This window comes from Scyliorhinus canicula, chromosome 27, assembly GCF_902713615.1.
Source record: "Scyliorhinus canicula chromosome 27, sScyCan1.1, whole genome shotgun sequence".
Taxonomy (NCBI): domain Eukaryota; kingdom Metazoa; phylum Chordata; class Chondrichthyes; order Carcharhiniformes; family Scyliorhinidae; genus Scyliorhinus; species Scyliorhinus canicula.
Window position 1 is genome coordinate 5,711,469 of NC_052172.1, and position 27,116 is coordinate 5,738,584.

The following is a 27,116-nucleotide window of genomic DNA, read 5'->3' on the forward strand; positions in this document are numbered from 1 at the left end:
GTCCACCCTATCTAACCCTCTGACTATCTTATATGTCTCTATTAAGTCACCTCTCAGCCTTCTCCTCTCTAACGAAAACAACCTCAAGTCCCTGAGCCTTTCCTCGTAAGACCTTCCCTCCATACCAGGCAACATCCTAGTAAATCTCCACTGAACCCTTTCCAAAGCTTCCACATCCTTCCTATAATGTGGTGACCAGAACTGCACGAAGTACTCCAGGAGCGGCCGCACCAGAGTTATGTACAGCTGCAGCGTGATCCCGTGGCTCCGAAACTCAATCCCCCTACTGATAAAGGCTAGCACACCATATGCCTTCTTAACAGCCCTATTAACCTGGGTGGCAACTTTCAGGGATTTATGTACCTGGATGCCGAGATCTCTCTGTTCATCTACACTACCAAGAATTTTGCCATTAGCCCAGTACTCTGCATTCCTGTTACTCCTTCCAAAGTGAACCACCTCACACTTTTCCACATTAAACTCCATCTACCACCTCTCAGCCCAGCTCTGCAGCTTATCTATGTCCCTCTGTATCCTATAACATCCTTCAGCACTATCCACAACTCCACCGACCTTCGTGTCATCTGCAAATTTACTAACCCATCCTTCTACAACGTCTTCCAGGTCATTTATAAAAATGACAAACAGCAGTGGCCCCAAAACAGATCCTTGCAGTACTCCACTAGTAACTGAACTCCAGGATGAACATTTGCCATCAAACACCACCCTCTGTCTTCTTTCAGCTAGCCAATTACTGATCCAAACCGCTAAATCACCTTCAATCCCATACTTCCTCATTTTCTGCAATAGCCTACCATGGGGTACCTTACTAAAATCCATATACACCACATCAACCGCTTTACCCTCATCCACCTATTTGGTCACCGTCTCAAAAAATTCAATAAGGTTTGTGAGGCATGACCTACCCTTCACAAAACCGTGTTGACTATCGCTAATCAACTTGTTCTTTTCAAGATGATTATAAACCCTATCTCTTATAACCTTTTCCAACATTTTGCCCACAACCGAAGTAAGGCTCACAGGTCAATAATTACCAGGGTTGTCTCTACTTAAACCAATCAAATAAGCATGAAGAATTAAAATGGTCACATGACTTCAGAAATGTTCATGTTCTTCCCAGCTCATTACCTGTCTTGATTTTACTTTCACTGCCCACTCAGATCATTCAAATTATTGATTTTTAAAATGTATAAAAGAATCCTAAGAAATAAATTTAAACAGATATTTCTCCAAAACATATGCATGTATAAGCACGAATTTCTGAAACATTTATTTTTATTCTGGACATTGCACTTGATAGACTCAAAGCCACTTTATTTTCTGGTACAGAAACCTATTCTTGTGTTTGAGCTCTGACTAAACATCACTGATATGATACATTACCTTTCCAGAAATACTGCAAGACGTCTGTGTACTACTACCATTTTCTGTTTTTATTTCAACAGCCACCAGTATTTTGGTTTAATAATGTGCTTTTTGTACTTGTGCCTTTTTGGTTTGCCCTCGTGCTTGGGTCAAGAATTTAACTCAATAAAAGGTTTGCCTTTCTGACGATGATCATCGCCGTTGCTTCAGTATTTGAGCATAAAGCAGGCTTGGTCATAAACAAGATATCTGGTCCCATTCCAATTCATTACACATGCTTGAATGTGCTGCCATCATCAATTTTCTAAACATACCATGCAAGAACTGGCAACACACAACTCACTGACACCATCTGAAGTTAGCCTCTTGCGGTCTTGACTTAAAGCAATGTACAATTTTAGTAGCAGTTACTTTCCAAAAGGAATCGTACAAAATGGCAGTTACAAGTGCTGCAAACCTCAAATAATAATCTCTGTAATGGGTTAAGTAGAACAAGTAAATGCAATTTACTGTTTGGAAGCAGAATGTTTAGTCACATTTCTTGACTTTCTAAATAAACATGTAAAGATTTTATCAAGTCAGCAATGAATTATTGAAAGCATTAAGCACTCCTTTCGATGCAGCTTATACCGTATATGCTTTCAGTACAAGTGTCACTTGTAGTGCCTACAGCCTAACACGACTGACCACATTACCCTCCACCATATCTCCCCCCCACCCCCCAAACATCATTGCTTCAGTGCCAGGGACCCGGGTTGGATTCCCGGCCTGGGTCACTGTCTGTGCAGAATCCACACGTTCTCCCAGTGTCCTCTTGGGTTTCCTCCAGGTGTTCCGGTTTCCTCCCACAAGCCCTGAAAGACGTGCTGTTAGGTGAATTGGATATTCCGTATTCTACCTGCGTGTACCCAAACAGGCGCCAGAGTGTGGCGACTAGGGGACTAGGTGGGGTTACTGGAATAGGGTGGAAATTCGGGTTAATTAGGGTGCTCTTTCCAAGAACCGGTGCAGACTTAATGGGCCAAATGGCCTCCTTCTATAAATTCTATACAACTTCAAAATAACCTCTCTGCTCATGTAATCCCTGCATCGACTGATAAAAGCAAGTTCTGACCATGTGCTGCTCCAGTGGTTAGCGCTATTGCTTCACAGCACCAAGGACCCAGGTTCGATTCCCAGCTTGAGTCACTGTCTGTGCGGAGCCTGTATGTTCGCCCCATGTCTGTGTGGGTTTTCTCCGGGTGCTCTGATTTCCTCCCACAAGTCCCGAAAGACGCACTGTTAGGTGAACTGGATATTCTGAATTCTCCCTCACATTGCACCCAAGCAGGCACCAGAGTATGGCTACGAGGGGATTTTAACAGTGCAAACCCACTTGGGACACTGAGAAGGTTAAGTGGGGTTATTGGGATAGGGTGGAGGTGCGGGCTTAAGTAGGGTGCTCTTTTCAAGGGCCGGTACAGACACGATGGGCCGAATGGCCTCCTTCTGCACTGTAAATTCTATACAACTCCAACATAACCTCTCTGCTCTTGTAATCTCGGCATCGACTGATAAAGGCAAGTGGCCCATATGCCTTTTTCACCACCCTACAAATCTGACCTTCTGCCTTCAGAGATCAATAGACAAACACACCACAGTCTCTTTGTTCCTTGGAACTTCCCAGTGTCATGCCATTCATTGAATACTTCCTTGTCACACTACCCCTTCCAAAGTTTATCACCTCACACTTTTCTGGGTTAAATTCCATCTGCCACTTTCCTGCCCATTTGACTATCCAGTCTATATCTTCCTGTAATCCAAGACACTCAACCTCACTGTTACCCACCCGGCCAATCTTTGTCATCAGCAAACTTACTGATCCGAACCCCCACATAATCGTCTATCCAACTGTAATTGCCTCCCGCATACTACCCTCCATCTGCACCCATCAAATTCTGGTCTCTTGAGGATCCCCGATTTTAGTTGCCAATACCCAAAGCTTTGGAATTGCCTTCTTAAACATCAGTGTCTACTTGCTTTTCTGCCTCAAAAAGAGACTTCTTTGACCATGTTTTTATCCATCTCCCCTAATATGTTTCAGTATCTATTTTTGCTCTCACATTCCTATTGACGCACCTTAGGATATGGTTAAATGTGCTGTACAAGGTATTTCTGAAAAGACAGAAGTGTCGAAGTTTTTCATCTTACATGCATCAGGACAAGCCAAGAACAAATTCAAGAACACCAATTTTCAAAAGGAACAACAATCCGTACTGGGCTGGGTGGCAAGTGTACTATTCAATACGCACTTTGATGCCTCATCAACAATGCATGCGTGTCTGACACACACGTGCTGTTAGTGTGTGAGGCGGAGAGGAGAGGGGGCAGGACCTCTGTGCGGGGCCCCGTCACCAAGGAAACCAAAAGAATGCGTTTTGGGAAGCGGCTTTTCTGCATTGCAATGAGAGAAAGCGTACTTCCATATTCGAATATATTTTCCCTATAAAATCCATGCTAATTGGCAACTCTGCTACAACCGTGTGCAAGTTTTCCACATACACTGAAGGAAGTTCAATACTCAAGTACTGTACTATCAAGTAAACTGTACAAGTTATTGTTCTCGTGCTTGCACAAAACAAAATGTCCACTGTGCAAGATGTTCTGACGAGCACATATTGAAAAAAAACATGCTTATTCAGCACAAGGGCAGAAAATCAGTGCATGATCTTTCAAAATGTTCACTATTTCTTGGTTATTGGTAGTACAGCTGCTAAGAATATTGGCTAGCACTAACAAAATGGCAACCTGAATTCATACAAAACCAGCAAGCAATTCTAAGAGAAAGACATCATGCATGCTAACCAACAAAATCATGACATCTCATCAATACATTGCAGTGGAGCCTCTCATACAGATTTAGAGAACGGCTACAGATTATGTCTTCGGAGATTACAGAAATTCTAACAGTCCTAGCTCCCCATGTTCTATCTTCCAAAACGCTGTAGCCAGTATCCTAACTTGCGCCAAGAATGGGTCAATTACCTGTGTTCCCAAATTATAAATAATCGAAAAGGTTTGGTTGGGTTACTGGGTTGATGGGGATAAGGTAGATGCATGGGCTTAAGTAGGGTACTCTTTCCAAGTGTCAGTGCAGACTCGATGGACCAAATGCCCTCCTTCTGTACTGTAGGGATTCTATGCATTGCAGTAGATGAGATGTCAATCAAGCAGGCTGCTTTGTCTTAGATTGTTCAAGCTTTTGAGTATTGATGGAGCTGAACTCATGCAGGCAAGTATTCAATCACATTCCAGATTTGTGTCTTGTCGACAGTGTCAACCACAAAGTAGTTGAGACCAAAAAGTAACTTCAAGAAGGAATTAGATATAGCAAATGGGGCCAGAGGGATCAAGTGATATGTACAGGCTTTAGGGAGTCAGAAGATGACTACCCAGACTCTTGCAGCCGCAGTATTCATATGGCTGGTCCAGGTCAGTTTCTGGTCAATGGTCATCGCCAGGATTTAACGATGGTAATGTTATTACATAGTAACATATAAAATAGGAGGAGGCCATTCAGCCCTTCAAGCCTGCTCCACCATTCATTAAGATCATGACTGATCATCAAGTTCAATGCCCTGATCCTACATATCACTTGATCCCTATATCTATACTTGCTATATCTAATTCCTTCTTGAAGTTACTTTTTGGTCTCAACTACTTTGTGGTAACCAATTCCACAGATTCACCACTCTCTGGGTGAAAAGGTTTCTCCTCACCTCAATCCTAAAAGGTTTGCCCCTCATCTTAAAACTATGACCCCTCGTTCTGGACTCCCCCACCATCGGGAACATTCTTTCTTACTACCATGTGTAATCCTGTTCGAATTTTAAAAGTTTCGATGAGATCCCCTCACTCTTCTCAACTCAAAATGAATATAATCCTGACCGATTTAGTCTCTCCTCATACGACAGTCCCACCATCCCAGGAATCATCCTGGTAAACCTTTGCTGCAGTCCCTCCACAGCAGGAACATCTTTCCTCAGATAAGGATGCTAAAACTGCACACAATACTCCAGGTGCGGCCTCACCAATACACTATACAATTGCAGCATTGAATGTCAAGGAGTGACGATTGCATTCTCTTTCATGATCATTGCTGTGTGGGATGGATGTTACTTGTCAATCACCAGCCCAAGCCTGAATGTTGTCCAGGTCAGGTCTTGCTGTACATGGATCCAGACTACTACAGTAGGAGTCGTTGCATTGTGCAATCGTCAGCAAACATCCCCACTTTTCACCTTATGATGGAGGAAGGTAATTGAACAAGAAGCTGAAGATGGGTGGGCCTAGGACACTATCCCGAGGAGCACCTGCAGTGATGTACTGGGACTGAGATGTCTGACGTCCAACAACCACCTTTCATTGTACTAGGTATGACTCCCGAGTGGAGAGTCTTTCCTCAAATGCTGCCAACTATGACATCAATTTTACGAGGCTCCTTGTAGCTACGCAGTCAAATACTGCCTTGTTATCGGGGCAGTCATTCTCACCTCTGGAATTCAGCTCTTTTGTTCATGTTTGAACTGAGGCTGTAATGAGGTCAGGAGCAAGTGCTACTCCAGCGGGTAGCACTGTTGCTTCACAGCGTCAGGGACCAGGTTTGATTCCCAGCTTGGGTCACTGTCTGTGCAAAGCCTGTACGTTCGCCCCATGTCTGCATGGGTTTCGTCCGGGTGCTCCGGTTTCCTCCCACAAGTCCCGAAAGACGTGCCGTTAGGTAATTTGGACATACCAAATTCTTCCTGTGTACCTGAACAGGTGCCAGAATGTGGCTACAAAGGGCAGCATGGTGGTGCAGTGGTTCGTGCTGCTGCGTCACGGCACCGAGGTCTCAGGTTCGATCCCGGCTCTGGGTCACTGTCCATGTGGAGTTTGCACATTCTCCCAGTGTTTGTGTGGGTTTTGTTCCCACAACCCAAAGATGTGCAGGGTAGGTGGATTGGCCACGCTAAATTGCCCCATTGGAAAAAAAATGAATTGGATACTCAAATTTATTTTTTGAAAAGAATGTGGCTGCTACGGGATTTTCACAGTAACTTCATTTCAGTGTTAAGCCTACTTGTGACAATAAAGATTATCTGATTATAAAAAAATACATAAAACAGGAAAAGAGTAACGAGGGAGAGTAGGTCTTCAAGGTCATCCATGTGCAAATCCACAAGAGATGGGCGAGATCCTAAATTAATATTCCTCATCTGTATTTACTAATGCAATTGGGACTAGCTTAGTGGTAAAACATGGGCGGCATGGCCAAGTTGGGCCGAAGGGCCTGTTTTCATGCTGTAAACCGCTATGATTATGAATCTATGGTGTGAAAGGAAAGAAGGGGGAATAACAATTGGATTAAGGAATAGATTTCAGTATAGACTTCGGAAGAGTTTGGTTAATACAATGATGAGGGTTAAGTGAAAATGGAACGTAGGTGTCACCTTAAAAATCTGAGAAATAAAAAATACATATGCTTATGTATAAAGTCGGCCTTGATTCAAAATTTTAAAAACCGCAGTGAAGATTTATGTTCAAAATATATATTTTTTTAAACTTTAGAGTACACAATTATTTTTCTTCCAATTAATGGGCCATTTAGTGTGGCCAATCTACCTAACCTGCACATCTTTGGGTTGTGGGAGTGAAACCAATGCAGACATGAGAATGTGCAAACTCCACACGGAGAGTGACCCGGGGCCAGGATCGAACCTGGGTTCTCAGCGCCGTACGCAGCAGTGCTAACCATTGACCCACCGTGCTGCCCGAAGTTTGAAATATTATCCTCACTAAACCATTTATACATGAAATATATTGTTTGGCAGCCAAAACGCAAATCATGTAATTTTTACAAATTACCCAAGTATTAGATTAGAATGCCAGGATGCAAGCTCATGACCTCAATCCCCATATGGCAAGTAGTCAAATGCAATTTAGGAGTCACACTGCTGAAAGGAAAAGAAAGAAACCTTTAGAGTGATCGTGAACAATATTCAGCCTATTTAGCCTATTCTCCCTTCTGGCAAGTTACAGAAGATACTGGAGGATTTGGAAACGTTGTCGAAACACACAATGGTCTAATGGATAAAAAGAATAGATTTGAAACAGATAGGAAAGTATAAAAAAGTGATACAAAGTTCTGAGTGGGCCTGACGAAGATAGATGCCAAGAGGATGTTTCTGCTTGTGGGGGAAATCTCGAACGAGAGATTAAATAAAGGATCGAACAACCTGTTACCTATGTAACCATGACTGCATTCAAAAAGCTCTTTTTACACCTATTTTTCTCAGACATGGGGGGCGCTTGAAGGACCATATTTATTGCCCATCCCGAGTTACCCTTAGAAGACAGTGGTGAATCTTCTCCTTGATCCACTGCGGTCGGTGGTAAAGATACTCCCAGTGATGGGTGGAAAATCCCCAAGATGCTAATCCAATCCCAATAAAGGATTGTCAAGAAATGTCCACATCATCATAATGTGCATCATGGAAGGAAATGTCATGGTCGTGGCTATTCCCTTTCTTCTCAGTGATAAAAGGTCACAGGTAGGGGCTGGGGAAGTTACGAGTTGTGCCAACGCATGGTGTAGATTTGCATACTAGAGCCATAAATTGGTGGTAGAAGGGGTGTAAATAATGTCTACTGCAGGGGCATCAATCAAGCAGACTCTTCTGTCCTGGGTGTTGGGCTTCTTGAGCTATTATGGTTGCTCCCATCTAGGCAAGTGGAGAGTATCCCATCAATGTTGATTTCAGCTTTGCCGACAGCCAGGAGATACTTCTGCTCTTCTTCACTGTTAATATGATTGTCTCAGTTAAGTTCCGAGTCAACCGCGGGGACGGCACGGTGGCGCCCTAGTTAGCACTGCTGCCTATGACGCCGAGGATCCTGGTTCGATCCCGGCCCCGAGTCACTGTCCATGTGGAGTTTGTACTTTCTCCTTGTGTCTGCGAGGGTTTCACCCCCACAACCCCCAAAAAAATGCAGGGTAGATGAATTGGCCATGCTAAATTGTCCTTTATTGGAAAAAAAGATTTAGGTTCTCCAAAATATTTAAAAAACAAGTTTCTAATCAACAGTGACAGCCACCACCCCTCCAAAGTTGTTAATGTTGAGCTTCCAAAGGGACATTCTCTTGCTCATGATTATTACATGGCACTGACTTGCCACTGTCACCCAGATGTTATCAGAGTCCTGCTGTAAGTTGACATGGGTGGCTTTATTCATTCTGAGGACATTCAGATGTCTTGAGGACACAAATGAGACTATATAAACGTGTATTCATTATATTAATCATAGACCTTGTTAAATAACAAGCTTATGTTCTCCTGGTCTTCTCCTTTGGGGCAGCAGGGTAGCATGGTGGTTAGCATAAATGCTTCACAGCTCCAGGGTCCCAGGTTCGATTCCCGGCTGGGTCACTGTCTGTGTGGAGTCTGCACGTCCTCCCCATGTGTGCGTGGGTTTCCTCCGGGTGCTCCGGTTTCCTCCCACAGTCCAAAGATGTGCGGGTTAGGTGGATTGGCCATGCTAAATTGCCCGTAGTGTCCTAGAAAAAGTAAGGTTAGGGGGGAGTTGTTGGGTTGCGGGTATGGGGTGGATACGTGGGTTTGAGTAGGGTGATCATGGCTCGGCGCAACATTGAGGGCCGAAGGGCCTGTTCTGTGCTGTACTGTTCTATGTTCTATGGTCACTCCTGCCTTCAAAGATTTCTCCCTCACTACAATGTCCTAGTGGCAAATCACCCTTATTCCCTTGCAATTACAGTCATTAACCAGCCACAAGGAAATACACAGGGATGTCAGAAGTGATCCATCACACCTCCACAAGCAAGAAGTGGCTGGTCCAGCATCCCAACTATGTCCTAGTGATAGGAAATCGCCCACCTTCCCTTGCAATTAGTCATTAACCACAAGGAAATAAGCAGGAATGTAGGCAGTGACTCACATCACACTTAGAACATAGAACGATACAGCGCAGTACAGGCCCTTCGGCCCACGATGTTGCACCGACATGGGAAGTCAAAAACTAAAGGCCATCTAACCTACACTATGCCATTATCATCCATATGCTTATCCAATAAACTTTTAAATGCCCTCAATGTTGGGGAGTGCGCTACTGTTGCAGGTAGGGCATTCCACGGCCTCACCACTCTTTGCGTAAAAACACCTACCTCTGACATCTGTCCTATATCTATTACCCCTCAATTTAAGGCTATGTCCCCTCGTGCTAGCCACCTCCATCCGCGGGAGAAGGCTCTCGCTGTCCATCCTATCTAACCCTCTGATCATTTTGTATGCCTCTATTAAGTCACCTCTTAACCTTCTTCTCTCTAACGAAAACAACCTCAAGTCCATCAGCCTTTCCTCATAAGATTTTCCCTCCATACCAGGCAACATCCTGGTAAATCTCCTCTGCACCCGTTCCAAAGCTTCCACGTCCTTCCTATAATGAGGCGACCAGAACTGTACGCAATACTCCAAATGCGGCCGTACCAGAGTTTTGTACAGCTGCAACATGACCTCATGGCTCCAGAACTCAATCCCTCTACCAATAAAGGCCAACACACCATAGGCCTTCTTCACAACCCTATCAACCTGGGTGGCAACTTTCAGGGATCTATGTACATGGACACCGAGATCCCTCTGCTCATCCACACTGCTAAGAATTTTACCATTAGCCAAATATTCCGCATTCCTGTTATTCTTTCCAAAGTGAATCACCTCACACTTCTCTACATTAAACTCCATTTGCCACCTCTCAGCCCAGCTCTGCAGCTTATCTATGTCCCTCTGTAACCTGCAACATCCTTCCACACTGTCTACAACTCCACCGACTTTAGTGTCGTCTGCAAATTTACTCACCCAACCTTCTGTGCCCTCCTCTAGGTCATTTATAAAAATGACAAACAGCAACGGCCCCAGAACAGATCCTTGTGGTACGCCACTCTTAACTGAACTCCATTCTGAACATTTGCCATCAACCACCACCCTCTGAATTCTTTCAACTAGCCAATTTCTGATCCACATCTCTAAATCACCCTCAATCCCCAGCCTCCGTATTTTCTGCAATAGACGACCGTGGGGAACCTTATCAAACGCTTTACTGAAATCCATATACACCACATCAACTGCTCTACCCTCGTCTACCTGTACAGTCACCTTCTCAAAGAACTCGATAAGGTTTGTGAGGCATGACCTACTCTTCACAAAACCATGCTGACTATCCCTAATCATATTATTCCTATCTAGATGATTATAAATCGTATCTCTTATAATCCTCTCCAAGACTTTACCCACAACAGACGTGAGGCTCACCGGCCTATAGTTACAGGGGTTATCTCTACTCCCCTTCTTGAACAAAGGGACCACATTTGCTATCCTCCAGTCCTCTGGCACTATTCCTGTAGCCAATGATGACATAAAAATCAAAGCCAAAGGCTCAGCAATCTCCTCCCTGGCTTCCCAGAGAATCCTAGGATAAATCCCATCAGACCCCGGGGACTTATCTATTTTCACCTTGTCCAGAATTGCCAACACTTCTTCCCTACGCACCTCAATGCCATCTATTCTAATAGCCTGGGTCTCAGCATTCTCCTCCACAACATTATCTTTTTCCTGAGTGAATACTGACGAAAAGTATTCATTTAGTATCTCGCTTATCTCCTCAGCCTCCACACACAACTTCCCACCACTGTCCTTGACTGGCCCTACTCTTACCCTAGTCATTCTTTTATTCCTGACATACCTATAGAAAGCTTTTGGGTTTTCCTTGATCCTACCTGCCAAAGACTTCTCATGTCCCCTCCTTGCTCGTCTTAGCTCTCTTTAGATCCGTCCTCGCTTCCTTGTAACTATCAAGAAAGAAGTGGCTGGTCCAGCACCTCAAACTATTACACAAGAAATTCACTACATGCTTAGTCACACAAGACAACAAAACATAGTACCAAGCCACAACATTGCTGTTCTGTTGGCTTTGAACTAACTACTGCTAAAACTTCCCATCCATGTTTAGATGTCAATCTTGAGCACTTGATTATCCCTAGCTCACAGGTAAATCTCCTCATGTGCTGTGCTCCTGAAGTCCAAAAAATAAAGTTCCTGGCGTGCAGAGAACAAAGTACAGGATGTCAGATTCAATCTGCATTATTTCATGATTTCACAGTGGAAAATATGCATGTAAACAGATAAAAAGATGCCCTCTTCAATCACACAGCATGTGCATACATGTTAGCTTCACATGAGCAATGGACATTTGCATAAAATATCAGAAATCATGATGTCCAAGGGACTGTTCCTCACCAAATCCACACAATTTTCTGTCAAAGATGAGGAAGAGTATTTTAGTGTTGCATGCAACAACATACGGTTCTTGAAAAATTAGGCACCAGTTTCAGAGCAAGAACAATCTAGAAACTACAAAATCACTCCAGAAAAATCACATGCAGAAAACAACAATTTGGGATGAATTCGCCAGCAGTAACAGATTTGGATACAGCCCAAAGCATTTAAGTTTAGTATCAGTTAGTTTTTCTAACCTTGCCCCACAGCTCAGATCTTCCACTAACACTGCCAAGTTTTACACACAGCTCCAAGTCACGCAATCCCAAGCTGGTATACAAAATCATGACTTTCATCTTATGTCCCAGCACTCTTCAGTATTGCATGTCCTTTTCACCAGAAGCTTGTTCTGATTCCTATTTCAATGTCTAAACCTAGTTATCAAACAACCAATCATATAGACGAGTCACAGTCATATAGATCAGTATAAACACATTAGAAAGGTAGTGAATATCTTGTGTATGTCCCAGAACTAACAAGGGGACATGACATACTAGATTTAGTAATAAGCAATGAGCAAGATAAAGTTAACAACCTAATAATGCAGTAGTTACTATAACTCACCTCCTGACTCCCCAAAGCCTGTCCAACATCACAGTTCATTCACTGGCACGGTGTCTAAATTCTGGAACTCCCTACCAGCACTCTTGGTGTACGCACAAGATGGGACTAGTGGCTCAAGCTGGCAGCTCACCACCACCTTCTCTCCGGCAATTAGGGTCGGACAACAAATACTGATTTCACCAGCAGCTTCCACACCATGAAAGAAAGCGTTTCTTTCAAAGCATGGATTTGGGGGTCACGTGATGAGAGTGCAGGAGTGGCTGCGATTTGTCGAGCTCTACCCTTCTTTAATCCTTTGTTTTCTATGTTAATGCACATTCCATAATCATCTTTTTTGGGGAGGATACACATCTTGCACTATTTCCCTGGATGGTCCTGGTCAGAGTTTGGTGACGAGGAGCAGAGTTAAATCAGAGACAATCCTAGTTCGATTGAGGCGGTCAGAGATGACTGGGGTTGGGTCTGACATGCAGTGACGGTTTTGCTAGTGACTGGGCCCATGTCTCAGCAGTACTGTTTGCATTGGGATGTTGGCTGCTATTGCAAATTCTGCTTTGGATGATGATCTTGGTTCCGTGGTGCAGGTCGTTGGTGCTCACTTTGAGGAACTGCAAAGCATCCTTGGGAGAATGATGGAAGTTCCAAAGAGAATCCTGGTATTTGATGGGAGAAATTTCTCTGGTGGGGGCCCACCTTCAATTCGTAGAAATCCTGCTGCATGATGTGTCATCTATCCTGACTGATGCAGGAAGTTGTGACCGGACAAGGAGTGTTCATGAGCCCGGTCTCTTGCGAGATGTGGGAGGCGAGTTCCCAATTGACTTTAAAAATTTGTTGCTATGCTTTAGCAACCTTGATTTGTAGGCTTGGTGCACCAGGATCAACGGAGAACATTGTATCCGGTCTTCGAGGCCTGGGATCAGTTGAGGCCCCCGAGCATTGGTTTTAAATTATCCTGTTCTCTATGCTCGTCGTGAGGGTTTGGAGGTGGCAGGTTGTATAATCATTGCCCCCCACACGCACATCGCCGACCAGGGCCTGGGTGTCGGCATGGCGGGAGTGAAGGCACTTTGTTCAATGTAATTTAAGAGATCATGTGGGTTATTCAGCAGCCCTGTCATAGCTTCAGCCTTTCCACGCAACATAGGTGGTGTTATTATCCTGCTGTTCATCAACAATCCCTCGTGATCCTGCTGTTGATTTCTTCTCGTCATCTTTTCTCGGAGCAAGGATGGGCAGGGTGTGAGCGCGAGGGTCGTCTATTACCCTGTTTTAGCAAAGATCATATTGAATCGGTAATGTGATATGTAGTTTGTGCACATTTGACTCTTTTTTAAAAAATGTTCTATAATCTTGCAGTTATGAGGAGTGCATTTTAGATACCCCTCAGCTAGTTGATTTTTTTTAAATTTAGAGTACCCAATGATTTTTTTTTCCCCAATAAAGGGGCAATTTAGCCTGGCCAATCCACCTACCATGCACATTTTTGGGTTACGGGGGTGAAACCCACGCAAATACAAGGAGAACCTTATCTAGTTTATAATTAACATGAGTGAAGCAATGGCGGGACAATGGGTGGATGCTTGGTGGTAGAGTTAGTTAAGTCCTCAGTAGGATTGAGAATAGGCCCCAGTTAGAAATAATGGTATCGCGCCTTTTCTCTTACTTTCCATGCTCATCGCCATCAACAACCAGAGCAGATCATGTATCCTGGAGATCACTGGGTTCCTACGGATGCTTCCTTGGGGTTGCCGCTTTTTATAAAAAAGTGTAATTAGAGTAGGCGGAAATGAGTAGGGGAGCATGCTGCAGTGGGGATGGTTAATCCTTGTTCAAATTAAACACTCCTCAAAGTGGTCTTGCGTGTGTGGGGGGGGGTTCCCCTTACATTCCAGGGATGAAACGAACAATCAGTCCTCCTCCCAAGACACCCAATTATTGGGTGCCTTGACAACTCTTCTCTTCAGTGATGAGTTCTCCTGGTTGAGGCTGATGTGATTTTTCTAGTGTTGGTGGGGTTGATGCACTGCCTTGGATGTGGTCAGGACTTGGTGTGTGCTGGATATTCTGGGTGTACTGACTCCTGTGTGTCAGAGTGCACTGGACTTGCCCAGGTTCTGTGTTCTTCCTTCTTGAAAGCACTAATTAAGGACATCCCAAGAGGTTGAGTTTTTCTTTTGATGTTTTTGAACATTCTTGGTTGATGGACTCCTTTGCGTACCAGAACCTGGGGTGAAGTTGAGTCCTGCACTATGTTCGATATCCTGTTTCCTCTTATTTTTGGGACATTCCCTTGTCTGAACGAGTAGTTTTTTCTCTTCTCCAATCAATAGGTGGAGGGAGTGCCCTGGAGGAACACAAATCCTTGGCTGGGTCCTGGTCCTCTTATATCCTGTGACCTTCTGCACCTGGTAGTTTCCCCTTTGTTTTAAATACAGTTTCAATTAGGTTGTTGGGAGGTGCTGACAGCACTGACTATAAACTGAATCTATAACTGTTGGTTCTCTGTATAAATATGTTGAAATTATCATTCTGTTCCTCAAGTTGAGGTTACATTGCACTGTGTGGTAGATGTATAACATCCTTTTAGAACTGAGTTCTTGTGTATTTTCTTTATGATTCCCGGCTTGGGTCACTGTCTGCGCGAAGTCTACATGTTCTTCTAGTGTCTGGGTGGGTTTCCTCCGGGTGCTCCGGTGTCCTCCCACAAGTCCCGAAAGACGTGCTTGTTAGGTAATTTGGACATTCTGAATTCTCCCTCAGTGTAACTTAACAGGTGCCGGAATGTGAGCAGCAGGATACAGAAGACTGGAGATAACAGGCAGATAGATAAATTGGCAAAGATGTGTCTTGGGGTTTGCATTTGGGGATCAAATATTCACCGTACTTGAGATGACTGGAATAAGTGAATGAGACAACTGTCCAAACAAATTTCAACTCTGGATCCAGAAAAGGGGTCCCAATGCTCCAGATGGAGCAAAGCTAAAACAGTGGAGGTCCAAAGAACCTAGTAATTCAGGTACACAGATTGTTAAAATCTCATGAACAGAAATGAATTTAAAAAGCTAACAATATGCTGGCCATTATATCTAAAAGACCAAAATACAAGGATGTAGAAGTTATTCTAATGCAATACAAATGCGGATTAGATCACACTGTCAGCAGTTCTGAGCACGACACCTTACGATAGATATATTGGCTTTGGACAGTGTGCAGATTCATCACAATTATACTTGGACATAACAATAATAATCTTTATTGTCACAAGTACACTGTAACGTCACAAGTACATTAATACGGCAATGAAATTACTATGAAAATCACCTTGTCGCCACAATCCGGCGCCTGTTCAGGGACACAGGAGAATTCAGAATGTCCAATTCACCTAACAGTGGACTTGTGGGAGGAAACCAGAGCACCAGAAGAAACCCACAGATACAGGGAGAATATGCAGACTCCATACAGGGAGAACGTGCAGACTCCACACAGACAGTGACCCAAGAATCAACCTGGGACCCTAGCTCTGTGAAGCAACAGCGCTAACCACTATGCTACCATGCTGCCTGAAGGGTTAAGCAATAAGGACAGCTTGGAACTTAAAGTTTAAGGGGTAATTAGGAATTCATAGGGAGAGAGAAAACAATATCTGATGGTTGCGAGTATAGAATTGGGAGCATAGTCTAAAAATGAGAACCAGATCTTTCATGTGTAAAATTAGGAAACACTTCCATAGAAATTTGGAATTTACTTCTACAAACTGATGCTAGATCAATTGTTGAAATTTTAAATCTGGGATTGATAAGATTTTTGTTTATAATAGCTGTTCGGGATATAGGAACAGGAGAGTACATGGAGCTAGGCTTCAGACCAATGATCTCATTGAAAGGCAGAACAAGTTTGAGGGGCTACCTTGGCGTACCTTGTTTCCAAGTCCCTGTGCTCCTACGCCTGCAGCAAAATAAGCTCCGGCATCATCCTTGCCAATGGGGAAGTAACACAACCCAATTTCATACCATTGCTTCCATTGCAGCCCCGAGCACTCCATCGACATTTGTTAGTGACTTACAGAAAACAGTGTTCTGCATCAACTATCACTGGAATTGTACACCAACAAGTTAAAAAGCAGGTTTATACTGCTTTACATTAAGAGAGCTTAATACATAGGTCTGGGCCACAAGTTTGGAACATCAGAGTTTCAAAGTTACCTCACAAAAATATTCTCAAATCTTGATACATCGATCCCATCAAACATTTCTTTAAAAAGGTTTATTTCCAGCTTTCGAGAACTTCTATAACTAAAACTATGAGCAGAAGCACAGCAGTGGAGATTAAACAGCTGCTACACCTCAATAATGATCACAAGGGTTCTGAAGAAATATAATTTATAATCAAAAATTAGCTATTTTTCATGGAACCCAACACAAAATGCTCTTGGCATTTCACAGGGAACTGGGAACAGACGCTAGTCCAAGAGAGACTCACAAGCGTGACCAAATACTTAGCCAAAAATGCTTTTTGATGAACACTAAAAATGAGAAAAGCACAATACAGGTGCTTAAGGTCATTCCAAAGATTGGGATTCAGACATATTGAAGGCTCTGCTGCCAACAATGCAGCAATGGGGATAGACAAGAGGATGAAGTCAGAGGTATGCTTAGAGCAGTGGAGAAGAGCTGTGCCTGTGAAAATAGGTGGACCATGAGGGAATGCAGAAAGAAAGATACCAAACAAGTAGAATAAAGTACGAGGTAGGCTTTTGCCACATTGGAGTTCATGGGGAGTGGGAGGTATAGACGAGTGAGAATATTTGGAGGTGACAAAGTACAAGAAGGTGTTGAAAAGAACAGGTGGTCGACATGGCGCTCTTGGAAAGTTCTCGAGAATTGGACCAACAGCTGGCAGTGCCAGGGTGCCACCAGTCACCCTGCCCAGAGGGCATGCACCGGGGGGGGGGGGGGGGGGGGGGGTCAATCCCCTGGGACACCCCCACAAGTGCCATTCCTTCTGGTCCCAGTTTTTGGAAAACAGTACCGAACAGCACTTGCCCAAGGTCTCCAAGGCGAGGGGGTTAGATTCCACGTCTCGGGAACGCATATTAGTGAGACTAGCAGATCCCACCCACAATTGGCAGGATTCACACTGTGATGTCTCGCGGGATCGCGTTAAATTTTGGAAGGTATGGCGAGCCATGTAGATTCTGGAAGTGGGATCTCCCGGTATCGACTGGTTAATTCGGCGCTGTTTTTCAGACACAATGCAACTGGTAGAACCCACCCAACGTTTTAAGTCTTATGACTCTTCATTTTTTGTTTTTATTCCAACATTGATGAATCCAGTAAACAACATTTGAATAATGACCCAATCATTTTTTCCAATTAAGGGGCAATTTAGCATGGCCAATCCACCTAGCCTGCACATCTTTTTGGGTTGTGGGGGAGAAACCCACGCAAGCACGGGAAGAATGTACAGACTCCACACGGACAGTGACCCAGGGCCGGGATCAAACCTGGGACCTCGGTGCCATGAGGCAGCAGGGCTTATCCACTGTGCCACCCCAATAATGACGACTTTTGAAGAAGGGAGAGCAGCACCAGCAACTTAGATTAATAAAAGCATTTGCAAGAAGGCAGACTCTAGGGATATTTCTTATGTGAGAAACTCGGTGGTGGTGCGTGGGTGGGATGCGCGACAGAAGATTAATAAAAACTAAGGAAATCAACAGGGGATTTAAGGATTTTTATGCTGAATTATACAAGTCTGGTTAATCTGGTGATGCATTGGCATGTATGAAATGCTTCTTCTCTTCCCTAGAACTGTTTGGTTTCAGAAGATCAGTGCTTGGCCCTTAGTGTTCCTATATTCAAAACAAAAGTGTGGCCATTAAGGAACTTCAGCCAGGGAGAGCCCCAGGGTCAGACGGTTTAGGGTGTGAGTTTCACAGGAAGTTTGAGGATCTGTTAATTCAGCGCTTGATTGGTACGCATTGTGGCTACTTTGAGGCAGGCCTGCTGCCACTGACTTTTCAGGAGGCAAACATCTCCCTGAACACAGGCAAGGACCAGGAGGACCGTGCCTCCGACAGGCCGATCTCACCTCCAAATCTTGATCTGAGGTTGTTGTTCTAAAGTATTGGCAGTTAGAGGGAATCTTCTTTTTTTTAAAATTTAGATTACCCAATTATTTTTTCCAATTAAGGGGCAATTTAGCGTGGCCAATCCACCTACTCTGCACATTTTTGGGTTGTGGGGGCGAAACCCACGCAGACACGGGGAGAATGTGCAAACTCCACACGGACAGTGACCCAGAGCCGGGATCGAACCTGGGACCTCAGCGCCGTGAGGCGGTTGTGCTAACCACTAGGCCACCGTGCTGCCCTAGTTAGAGGGAATCTTACCGGTGATTGTGTGGCAGCATCAGACTGGATTTATTAAGGGTACATTTTCTACTAAATTTTAGACGGTTATTGAACGAGATCCAGGCTTTCCAGAAGCAGGCACGAAATGGTGTTTTCCTTGGATACGGAGAAAGTCTTAGATCGGGTGAAGTATTATTTGATAAACACACCGCAGAAATTTGGGTTGGGAGAGGAATATATTAAGTGGGTCCAGCTATGCTTGTAGACCCTTGGACATTCTGAATTCTCCCTCAGTGTACTGTAACAGGCGCCGGAGTGTGGCGATTCTGGGATTTTCAGAGTAAATTCATTGCAGTGTTAAGTGTGACAATAATAAAGATTAATAAAGAATAAAGAAGGGAAGAAGACCTTAAACATGGTTAAAGCCATGCTGAGACATTGGAAGGGATGGAGGAGGGTAGCATGAGGATTGATTTGCCTCGCTGGGGGCGGAACGGCTGATGGTGGCAGATAAGAACAAAGGCCTGACGCAGAAAGTGGATAACCTGGAGAACAGGTCAAAGCAGTTATATCTCAGGTTGGTGTGGCTGACGGAGGGTTTGGGGGGCTTGAAGCCGATCCAGTACTTTTCGGAGATGTTTTGTCGGTTGGTGGGAGGTGTCCCCCCCCTCCAGAATCGGACAGAGCTCACCAGGCAATCAGGCAAATGCAAAATGAGCCATTGTGAGCAGTAATTATCTGCTTGCTTGATTTTTAACAGAAGGAGAGGGTCTTGGAGTTGGTAAAGACGATTCGGAATATCGACTGGGACAGGCACATGGTGCGGTTATATCACAACATAGCCCCTCCCAACATACCCTTCCACACCCAGCCCACCCGACGAGGTTCGCTACTCCACCCTTGCCCCCACTAGCTCCTGACATTCCAGCCCGCTCCTGACATTTCCCAATCCCTGCCCACTCCCACTACTGACATTTCTGAACATTCACACAGCACCCCCGGTCCTTCCCCCCCTTCACATCTTCCCATCCACAACTCCTGACATTTTCTACCCCCCACCCCTCCTGTCATCTTCCTCTCCCCACCCCTCCTGACATCTCCCCCCCCCCCCACCACCCCTCCTGACATCTCCCCCCCTCTTCTGACATATTCACCCTCTGGCCCCTCCTGACATCTTCCTCCCCCCAACCTCCGTCATCTTCCCACCTCTCCTTGCCCATCCCGACATTTCCCCCCCCCCCGCCCGGGACACTGACTGCTCCCCCCCCCCCCCCCCCAGGACACTCCTCTCCTCTCCCCCCGGGACACTGACTGCCCCCCCCCCCCCCCCCCCCCGGGAACACTGACTGCCCCTCCCCCACCCCCGACAGACACAGACTACCCCCCTCCCCAGGGGACACAGACTCTCCCCTCCCCCCCCCCCCCCCCCGGGGACATTGACTCTTCCCCCTACCCCACCCGCACCCCCGGGGACACTGACTGCTTCTCCCCCCCCGGGGACACTGAACTCCCACCCCCCGCCCAGGGACATTGTCCTCCCCTCCCCCCAGGGACACTGACCTCACCCCCACCCCACCCCCAGGGACACTGACATACCTCTCTTTCCCCCCCCCCCCCAACCAACCGAGACACCGACTGCCCTCCCCCCAGAGGACACAGACTCCCCCCCCCCCCCCGGGGACACTGACATCCCCTCCCCCCAGAGGACACTGACTGCCCCCACCCCCCCCCCCAGACACTGACTCTCCCCCCACCCGGGGAAAATAACTAACCTCCCCCCCAGGGGACACCAACTCCCTTCCCCTGGGGACACTGACTGCCCTCTTCCTCCACCCCCCCCCCCCCCCCCCTTGCGGGGACACTGACTGCCACTCCCCCCGGGGACACTGCCCCCCCCCCCCCCCCCCCCCCCCCGGGACACTGACTCTCTCCCCCCCCCACCCCTCCAGGGGACACCAACTCCACGCCCCTCCCCCGGGGACACTGGCGCCCCCCGGTGGACACCCCCCCCCCCCCCGGTGGGCACTGACCTCTCCCCCCCCCGTGGGCACTGACCTCTCTCTCCCCCCCCCCCCCCCCAGGGACACTGACTGCCACTTCCCCCACCACCGGGGACACAGACTGCCCCCCCCCACCCCCCAGGGGACACAGACCCAACCCCCCCCCCCCCCGACACCCCCCTCTCCAACCCCCGGGGACTCTTCCCCTCTCCTCTCCCCCCCCCCCCCCCCGCCCCCCCGGGGACTCTTCTCCCCCCTCCCCCCGGGGGCACTGACCTCCCTCCCTCCTCCCCCCCCCCCCACCCCGCCCCAGGGACACTGACATCCCCCTTAGCCCCCACCCCCCCCCCCAGGGACACTGACCTCCCCAACCCCTCCCCCCCCCCCCCCCCCCCTCCCCAACCCCTCCCCCCCCCCCCCCCCCCCCCCAAGGACACTGACCTCCCCCCCCCTCCCCGGGGACAGTGTCTCGTCTCCCCCCACCCCCCCGGGGACACTGACTTCCCCCCCCCTCCCCCGGGGACACTAACCCCGCCCCCTGGGACACTGACCCCCCCCCCAGGGACACTGACCCCGCCCCCGGGGACACTGACCTCAGCCCCCCCGGGGACACTGACCTCAGCCCCCCCCCGGGGACACTGACCTCACACCCCCCCCCCCCCCCCCGGGGCACTGATCTCACCCCCCCAGGGACACTGACCTCACTACCCCAGGGACACTGACCTCACCCCCCCCCCCAGGAACACTGACCTCCCCCCCTCCCCGGGGACACTGTCTCGTCTCCCCCCACCCCCCCGGGGACACTGACTTCCCCCCCCCAGGAACAGTGACTCTTCCCCCCCCCCCCCTCCCCCGGGGACACTAAACCCCCCCTCTCGGGGACTCTGACCCCCCCTCCCCCAGGGACACTGACCTCAGCCTCACCCCCCCCTCCCCCCGGGGCACGGACCTCACGCCCCCCCCGGGACACTGATCTCACCCCCCCCCCCCGGGGCACTGATCTCACCCCCCCCTCCCCCGGGACACTGACCTCACCCCCCCCCCGCCCCCCCCCCCCCCCCCCCGGGACACTGACCCCTCCCCCTGGGACACTGACCCCGCCCCCTGGGACACTGACCCCCCCCCCCCCGGGACACTGACCTCACCCCCTCCCCCCCCCCCCCGGGACACTGACCTCACCCCCCCCTCCCCCGGGGCACTGATCTCACCCCCCCCTCCCCCGGGACACTGACCTCACCCCCGCCCCCCCCCCCCCCCCCCCCCCGGGACACTGACCTCACCCCGCCCCCCCGGGACACTGACCTCACACCCCCCCCCCCCCCCCCCGGGACACTGACCTCACACCCCCCCCCCGCCTCCGGGACACTGACCTCACCCCCCCCCCCCCCGGGACACTGACCTCCCCCCCTCCCCCCCCCCGACACTGACCTCACCCCCCCCCCCCCCCCCCCCGGGACACTGACCTCACCCCCCACGCCCCGTGACACTGACCTCACGCCCCCCCCCCCCCCCGGGACACTGACCTCCCCCCCCCCGGGGCACTGACCCTTCCCTTCCCTTCCCCCCCCCCCCCCCCCGGGACACTGACCCTCTCCCCGCCCCCCCCCCCACCCCCCCGGGACACTGACCCTCTCTTCCCCCCCCCCCCCCCCCCCCCCCGGGACACTGACCCTCTCTTCTCCCCCCCCCCCCTCCCCGGGACACTGACCTCACCCCCCCCGGGACACTGACCCTCTCCCCCCCCCCGGACACTGACCCTCTCCCCCCCGGGACACTGACCCTCTTCCCCCCCCCCCCCCCGGGACACTGACCCTCTTCCCCCCCCCCCCCCCTCCGGGACACTGACCTCACCCCCCCCCCCGGGACACTGACCTCCCCCCCCCCCCGGGACACTGACCTCACCCCCCCCCCCCCCCCCGGACACTGACCTCACCCCCCGTGACACTGACCTCACTCACTCTCCCCTCCCCCGGGACACTGACCTCACCCCCCACCCCCCGTGACACTGACCTCACGCCCCCCCCCCCCCCCGGGACACTGACCCTCCCCCCCCCCCCCCCCCCCCGGGACACTGACCTCACCCCCCCCCCCGGACACTGACCTCACCCCCCGTGACACTGACCTCACTCACTCTCCCCTCCCCCGGGACACTGACCTCCCCCCCCCCCCCCCCCCCCCCGGGGGCACTGACCCCCTTCCCCCCCCCCCCCCCCCGGGACACTGACCCTCTCTCCCCCCCCCCCCCCCCCCCCCCCCAGGGACACTGACCCTCTCTTCCCCCCCTCCCCCCCCCGGGACACTGACCCTCTCTTCTCCCCCCCCCCCTCCCCGGGACACTGACCTCACCCCCCCCCGGGACACTGACCCTCTCCCCCCCCCCACCCCCGGACACTGACCCTCTCCCCCCCCCCCCCCCCGGGACACTGACCCTCTCCCCCCCCCCCCCCGGGACACTGACCCTCTCCCCCCCCCCCCCCCCGGGACACTGACCCTCTCCCCCCCCCCCGTGACACTGACCCTCTCCCCCCCCCCCCCCCCGGGACACTGACCCTCTCCCCCCCCCCCGTCACACTGACCCTCTCTCTCCCCCCCCCCACACTGACCCTCTCTCCCCCCCCCCCCCCCCCCCCGTGGACACTGACCCTCTCTCCCCCCCCCCCCCCCCCCCCCCCGGGACACTGACCCTCTCTCCCCCCCCCCCCCCCCGGGGACACTGACCCCCCCCCCCCCCCCGGGGACACTGACCCCCCCCCCCCCCCCCCGGGGACACTGACCCTCTCCTCCCCCCCCCCCCCCGGGACACTGACCCTCTCCCCCCCCCCCAGGGACACTGACCCTCTCTTCCCCCCCCCCCCCCGGGACACTGACCCTCTCTTCTCCCCCCCCCCCCCTCCCCGGGACACTGACCTCACCCCCCCCCCGGGACACTGACCCTCTTCCCCCCCCCCGGACACTGACCCTCCCCCCCCCCCCCCCCGGGACACTGACCCTCTCCCCCCCCCCCCGGGACACTGACCCTCTCCCCCCCCCCCCCCGGGACACTGACCCTCTCCCCCCCCCCCCGGGACACTGACCCTCTCCCCCCCCCCCCCCCCCCCCGGGACACTGACCCTCTCTCCCCCCCCCCCCCCCCCGGGACACTGACCCTCTCCCCCTCTCCCCCCCCCCCCCCCCCCCCCCCACACTGACCCTCTCCCCCCCCCCCCCCCACACTGACCCTCTCTCCCCCCCCCCCCTGGGGACACTGACCCTCTCTCCCCCCCCCCCCCCCCCGGGGACACTGACCCTCTCTCTCCCCCCCCCCCGGGGACACTGACCCCGGGGACACTGACCCACTCCCCCCCCCCCCCCCCCCCGGGGACACTGACCCTCTCTCCCCCCCCTCCCCCCCCGGGGACACTGACCCTCTCTCCCCCCCCCCGGGGACACTGACCCTCTCCCCCCCCCCCCCCCCCCGGGGACACTGACCCTCCCCTCCCCCCCCCCCGGGGACACTGACCCTCCCCTCCCCCCCCCCCACACTGACACTCCCCCCCCCACACTGACACTCCCCCCCCCCCCCCCCGGGACACTGACCTCACCCCCCCCCCCCCCCCCGGGACACTGACTCACCCCCCCCCCCCCCCCGGGACACTGACCTCACCCCCCCCCCCCCGGGACACTGACCTCACCCCCCCCGGGACACTGACCCGCTCAGACGCAGCCTTGGCCCCAGTCCGGGATCTCCGCAGGTTGATGGCGGAGGGTGAGCGCAGTAAGTTCCTGATGCGGCTGGTGATGCTGCTGCTGCTGCTGCCGCCGGCTGCGGCCGCCGCCGCCATCGGGCCTGGCGTCCCCGGGCCGAACCCCCTCCACTCAAAAAAAATCAAACTCCCCTGAACAACGAAAATATATTATAATTTAATTTTTTTTAAATGAGCACAAAGAGAAGTCTCCCCCCTCCAGCCGCAGCCGCAGCCGGTCAGTTTGCGACGAAAAGTTTGTTGTTGAACTTTCTCTGTGTTGACGGCTTGGCTGAGCTTGGCGCGCGCGCACTAGGCGGCCCAGATTTAAATCCCGGCTTCCAACGGCCGCTCCAACCGTCAAACCCTGCGCGAGCGCCCGCCCCGCTAAAACCCCAGCGGCGGCGTGCGATTGGAGGGAGGGCGAGGTGACTGACAGACCAGCCACCCAATCGGCTTCCCCCTCCGCGCCGCCACCCTCCCGACCCGTGATGGACGTGGCGACCCACCAATAGTCCGCCTCTGCCATTCGGGCCCGCCCCCTACACTATTGATTAGGCGTGAGGCTCAGGGAAGTGAGAGTGACTGGCGGAGGAGGGAGCCAATGGACGACCTAGCCTTTGACAAATGAGGCCATTCAGCCCATAATGCCCTTGACACCTTCAAAAGAAAAAGATTTGCATCTGTGATAGGGCTTTTCAGCTCAAAGATGTGCGTGTACCACTGGCCGTACAATTCCACGGATATATTGTCTAAAACACTGGTTGATTGATATTTATTGTCCCATGTACCAAAGTACAGTGAAAAGTATTTTTCTGCGGCCAAGGGAACGTATGGAGTACGTACATTGTAGACAAAAGAATAATCAACATTGGCAATGGTACATTAACAAATAGTGACTGTTGGGGAGTCCAGCGAACCATGCCCATATGTTTTGGGCATGCCCGGCATTGGAGGAGTTCTGGAAGGGGGTGGCGAGGACGGTGTCGAGGGTGGTGGGATCCAGGGACAAGCCAGGATGGGGACTCGCGATCTTTGGGGTTGGGGTAGAGCCGGGAGTGCACGAGGCGAAAGAGGCCGGTGTGCTGGCCTTTGTGTCCCTAGTAGCCCGGCGAAGGATTTTGCTACAGTGGAAGGACGCGAGGCCCCCAAGCGTGGAGACCTGGATCAATGACATGGCGGGATTCATTAAGCTTGAGAAGGTTAAATTCGCCCTGAGAGGATCGGTGCAAGGGTTCTTTAAACGGTGGCAACCTTTCCTCGACTTTCTGGCTCAACGATAGGGTACTGGGACAGTAGCAGCAGCAACCCGGGGGGGGTGGGGGGGGACGTTGATTATGTTAGCTTATTTTATTTAAATTTGATTTATCTAATTTTAATTTATGGTTAAGTTCTCTTGTTTGGGGGGGGGGTGGGGGTATGTGATACATGTGATGTTACGGTATGGGGGGAATTGTGGGTGTTATGGGGCTGTTAGTTGCATATTACTGCTTTTTGCTATACTTTTTGTTATATTTTCTGTAAAAAATTCCAATAAAAATTATTTAAAAAAAAAAAACAAATAGTGACTGGTTGCAGTGCATAACAATGGCCAAACAAGAGCAATATAGCATGGTGGTTAGCATAAATGCTTCACAGCTCCAGGGTCCCAGGTTCGATTCCCGGCTGGGTCACTGTCTGTGCGGAGTCTGCACGTCCTCCCCGTGTGTGCGTGGGTTTCCTCCGGGTGCTCCGGTTTCCTCCCACAGTCCAAAGATGTGCGGGTTAGGTGGATTGGCCATGCTAAATTGCCCGTAGTGTCCATTCACCTGAGGAAGGAGCAGTGCTCCGAAAGCTAGTGTTTGAAACAAACATGTTGGGCTTTAACCTGGTGTTGTAAGACTTCTTACAGTGCTCACCAGGTTAAAGCCCAACATGTTTGTTTCAAACACTCCACATCATGGCTATTCAAAAGAAGGAAGAAGGTGCACGGTTTAATGGAACTGATCACCCATCAAAAGTCGTAGATGAGTATCGTTATCTGCTTTAATGAACTGTGCTTGAGATTAGTTGAATTCTCCCTGTGTCTGCGTGGGTCTCACCCCCACAACCCAAAAAGATGTGCAGGGTAGATCAATTGGCCACGCTAAATTGCCCCTTAATTGGAAAAAAAAATAATTGGGTACTCTAAATTTAAAAAAAAGAGATTAGTTAAATGTAGAAAGAAGACGGAGAATAATACTTATGAGATGAGAGAAGATTTAATTGCATGGAAGTACAATTCTGGTATGTTTTCATTTAACCAATCCTATATTTCATCTCTGTATTAATTATGTTTTTCTTTCAATAACATTTCTTTAAATTCACTATCAGAAGAGTCTCGCCTTGTGGCTTTAAAGTCTTATTGAAACCCGAGAGTTACAATAAATTACGGATGAATTGGGTTGATTCCAATTGGAACTCATCCAAAAACCCAATACCTCACTGTTTCCATTTCAAAGTTTTGTGTCATTTGCAATGTTTGTAATTATGTCTCCTTTATCTTTAATATAAATCAGAAAGAAACTGGCTTTAATACCAACCCCTGGGGGATACCACTGTATATTGTTCCCTAGTCCAATAAATAAGGTTGCAGTGCATAAATTGGCTGTTACTGAGGCGTTAATAATCAAATGCGTTTGCGTAAATGGGTGATGGAGGGGGGAGGGGCGGCGTGGAAAAGAATGGAGATGGCATCATGTAG

General features: G+C 50.2%; 1 protein-coding gene across 1 annotated transcript in view; it reads right to left on the minus strand.

Moving 5' to 3' along the window:
- The window catches only part of LOC119957790 (mitogen-activated protein kinase-binding protein 1-like), a 107,880-nt gene extending 83,165 nt beyond the window's left edge, over positions 1–24,715 (minus strand). The window contains exon 1 of the mRNA XM_038785880.1: positions 24,362–24,715. Within this exon, the coding sequence (XP_038641808.1) occupies positions 24,362–24,493 (132 nt within the window). The 5' untranslated portion in view covers positions 24,494–24,715. The remainder of the gene's footprint in view (positions 1–24,361) is intronic.
- Positions 24,716–27,116: the final 2,401 nt, after the last annotated feature.